Here is a 3,204-nt window from a genome sequence, read left to right as displayed (position 1 = left end):
CGACCATGACCTTGGAAAGGAACTTTGACCCCCGAGCTCGACGTCCTGATTTTCCGACGTAGTATTACTTTTTCCATCGAAGACCGAAATCGGGTAGCACCGTATGCGAACCCTTTTCCCATTTAAAATCCTGATTGAAGTAGTTGGTGGTGAGGAATTGCTCAAAGTTCCATCTCCCCATCACAAAAGGACAAAATGAAGAAAGTAGGGGTAAACTGAAACAGGGCAAGTTTAGCGGCAGTCTTATCTAAATCAATAAAAGTGGTTCGCCACTAACTGATGTTGGCCTGTGGCTATTGTACGTAATTGGAAAATCAAACTTATGCTATTCATATCACTAGACATAAAGGCAACCATGGGATCAAGTTGGTATGCTTCTGCTTGCCACCAATTTCCCTTCATAGGGTCCGCTTCTTTTTACTTTTTTTTCCTTCTTTTCCTATCCTTTTTCAGTATATTCTTGATAAATCTTTGTATCACTTGATATTACTTCTCTTTTATTTGCAAAACAAAGAAAGAGTAAATTAAAAAAGAAGAATCTTCATGACAAACATCAATAAGTAAGAAAAATATATTATTCATGATTTCTTTCTTCTTGGTCTACCTAAACAATTGTCCCAAGGATATTAATTGCTACCATCCCTCCTCAGAGGCGGAGCTAGCTCATCGACTTCGGGTTCGGCTGAAACTAGTCGCTTTGATCCAAATCATGTATTTGTCTAACGAAATTCATTGAATATGTAAGAATTGTTAATTTAAATCCCAATAATTTAAAATAACTAAAACCTCGAACCTATAAGCTCTAAATTTTGGCTTCACCTCTGTCTTTCCTCATCTATGTAGTACGCACGATTAGCTTAATTGCCATTTTAGGCACATTCATTAGACGACTATGTTAGGGAAAGAAGGAGGAATGCGTTAGAATTTTTTTCTTTCTTTTCCGTCTAATATATTCTTAAAGGAGAATCCAAATTTATTTGTAATAACAAGTACTGCCAATAAGAAAAGGGGAATGCAGCCTCCAAGTTACATTATAATTAATAGTGGGAGAGGTCCCTCAACAAGGCTAGCTAATTAAAGTATTGGAGTACAAATGACCAGTACGTACCAAGCAAAAAGATCAATGGAAAAAGAAACCATAATTTGAAAAAGCTAGTACAGCTGCAAAAACTTTCACCAAGAAGAGATTGAGCAAAACAAGCAAAAAGATAGAAAGCAATACAAACTCCCATATAGAGTTGTTGAATCTAAAAGGTAGAAAATGAAATGAAGGTTATAATCTAGCAGTAATAGTCCTATATATATATATATATATATGTTTGCAAGATCCATTAGAAGAGAAAAATAGAAAGGAATTGAAAAAAAAAAAAAGCAAAAAGGAACCTTTAGCTTATCTATGCTCTTGGATTCCAAAAATAGAAAAATCAAATGGTATATATCAAGCTTTAGCTTGTTGTAAGCTAAAGGCGATAATTACTACGTTGCAATCCCAAGCACGTCCAAGTCAGCATTACGAATCTTCACTGATCATGTCGCTCCATTGATTTTTCCCGGGGTTTCCATGCTGAAGCCCAAACCACAGGTTCATCTCTCCAAGTCAAGTAAATTCCAGGTGACTCTTGATTTTCTTGTGGTAGCACAAGTGACCATCCAACTTTGTACCTCTTAAGCAAGGACTTAACATCATCAACAGCATCATCATTGAGTGGAAATGGAGAAAACCACTCTCTAAGCCTTTCAGACCATTGATTTCCTCTTTCTCTTGTTTCACCATCTCCTTCACCAATTTGATCATCACAAGCCAAAACCTTAACTATGCTTTTGGAACATTCCCTTTCGATCACGAGCCTTTCGTTGCTCGTGATTGGAAAGCTTTCATCAAGCATCTCAAAGTATAATGTGTAGAACCTAAGGCATTCTTCAAAGCACTTAACAAAGTCATTCCTTGTGCTAGAAAAATCAGCCTCATGTTCTACTATTGTCACAATTTTAGGGTTAAGTGATTGAAGCATTCTTATAACATCTCCCCTTTCTTCTACTTCAACTTTTCTTAAGGCTCCAATGCAATTAACAGCCACTGCTTCCTCTTCTTTTATATTCAAACTCTCCTTTGTGAGTTTTTTCAAGTGGTTCGATCCACTTATAACATTGAACTCAAAAGGCACTCCCATTAACCTAGCAAATTTCTCCATTCTTTGAGCTACTTCTTTCATAACAGATTTCACTAACGTGCTTTCCGTGACAACAACTGTGAGTTTTAGATGTGGTGTTTCGTCGTTTCGCGTGGCTAAAGCTTCTAGTAAAGTTGGCCATTGAGTACAAAAAGTGTGACTTATATCAATTATATGAAGCCTACTCTCACCATCTAATGCTTCTAAAATTGCACCATTTGATGCAACGTGACCAAAAGTTGTCCATGGACTTACCTCTTGAAACTTTAGGATCAATTTCCTAGATGAATCAAAAGATTTGCTCTTTTCAGCAGCTGAAGTTAGGGTTTTGTAACACCTCAAGCCAGTATCAGTGGCCTTACAAAAAAGGGCTTGCAAGAAATAAAATGCCAATTTTTGATTACAATCACCATAGGGAGAAGCAAGCTCATTCAACATCCATAACAAGTGATGGATCTTGGTTGAATCTTTCTCAGAAATCGCGGTAGCACACTCTCGGAGAAGCCTAGAAGCCCACTTGGCATCAGAAACTGGATCACCATTTTCTGGTGATTGACTTCTTGATAACTTCTCATGAGGCTGTTGATTAGGGTTTTGCATGTTTATCAAATGATGAACATAGTTGGTTACTAAGAAATTATTTGTAGGTTTGGAAAAGAAAAGACTTTTTTCCATGTGTTATGGAGCCCTCTTGGTAGTGGCTCTAAGAAAGCACTTTTGCAGGTTTAAAGCCATTTTGATTTCAGTGTGAAATAGTAATCAAAGTAGGAAAATTAATTAAGCTTTTCGAAGGTCTTTTAAGATTCTAGCAAACATAATTGGTTATATATTCGTCACATATATCGTCACAATATGGACTTTTCTATTGTTAATTTAATTTCATTAACTAAATAACTTTTTATATTTGTGAGCTACGCTATACTTACCGGTAGATCGACTATACTCGATTACTCGTACATTGAGAGAGACTATGAGCCTGTTTGGATGGGCTTGTTGTAAGTGACTTTTAAGCCAAAAGTTATAAGTTAGGAAT

The 3,204-nt window shown here is 36.5% G+C and overlaps 1 protein-coding gene across 1 annotated transcript; it reads right to left on the bottom strand.

Moving 5' to 3' along the window:
- Positions 1–1,086: 1,086 nt before the first annotated feature.
- Positions 1,087–2,966, bottom strand: LOC109217017 (protein SHORT-ROOT-like). Its single transcript, XM_019381245.1, has one exon. The coding sequence runs from the start codon at positions 2,844–2,846 to the stop codon at positions 1,521–1,523; it is 1,326 nt and encodes a 441-aa protein (XP_019236790.1). The 5' UTR covers positions 2,847–2,966; the 3' UTR covers positions 1,087–1,520.
- Positions 2,967–3,204: the final 238 nt, after the last annotated feature.

This window comes from Nicotiana attenuata, unplaced genomic scaffold (assembly GCF_001879085.1).
Source record: "Nicotiana attenuata strain UT unplaced genomic scaffold, NIATTr2, whole genome shotgun sequence".
Classification (NCBI taxonomy): Eukaryota; Viridiplantae; Streptophyta; class Magnoliopsida; order Solanales; family Solanaceae; genus Nicotiana; species Nicotiana attenuata.
The sequence above is the reverse complement of the archived record's forward strand: the minus strand, read 5'-3'. Positions and strand labels throughout refer to the sequence as shown.

Coding starts and splice junctions, on each gene's coding strand:
- LOC109217017 (XM_019381245.1), bottom strand. CDS start 2,846: ATGGAAAAAAGTCTTTTCTTTTCCAAACCTACAAATAATTTCTTAGTA.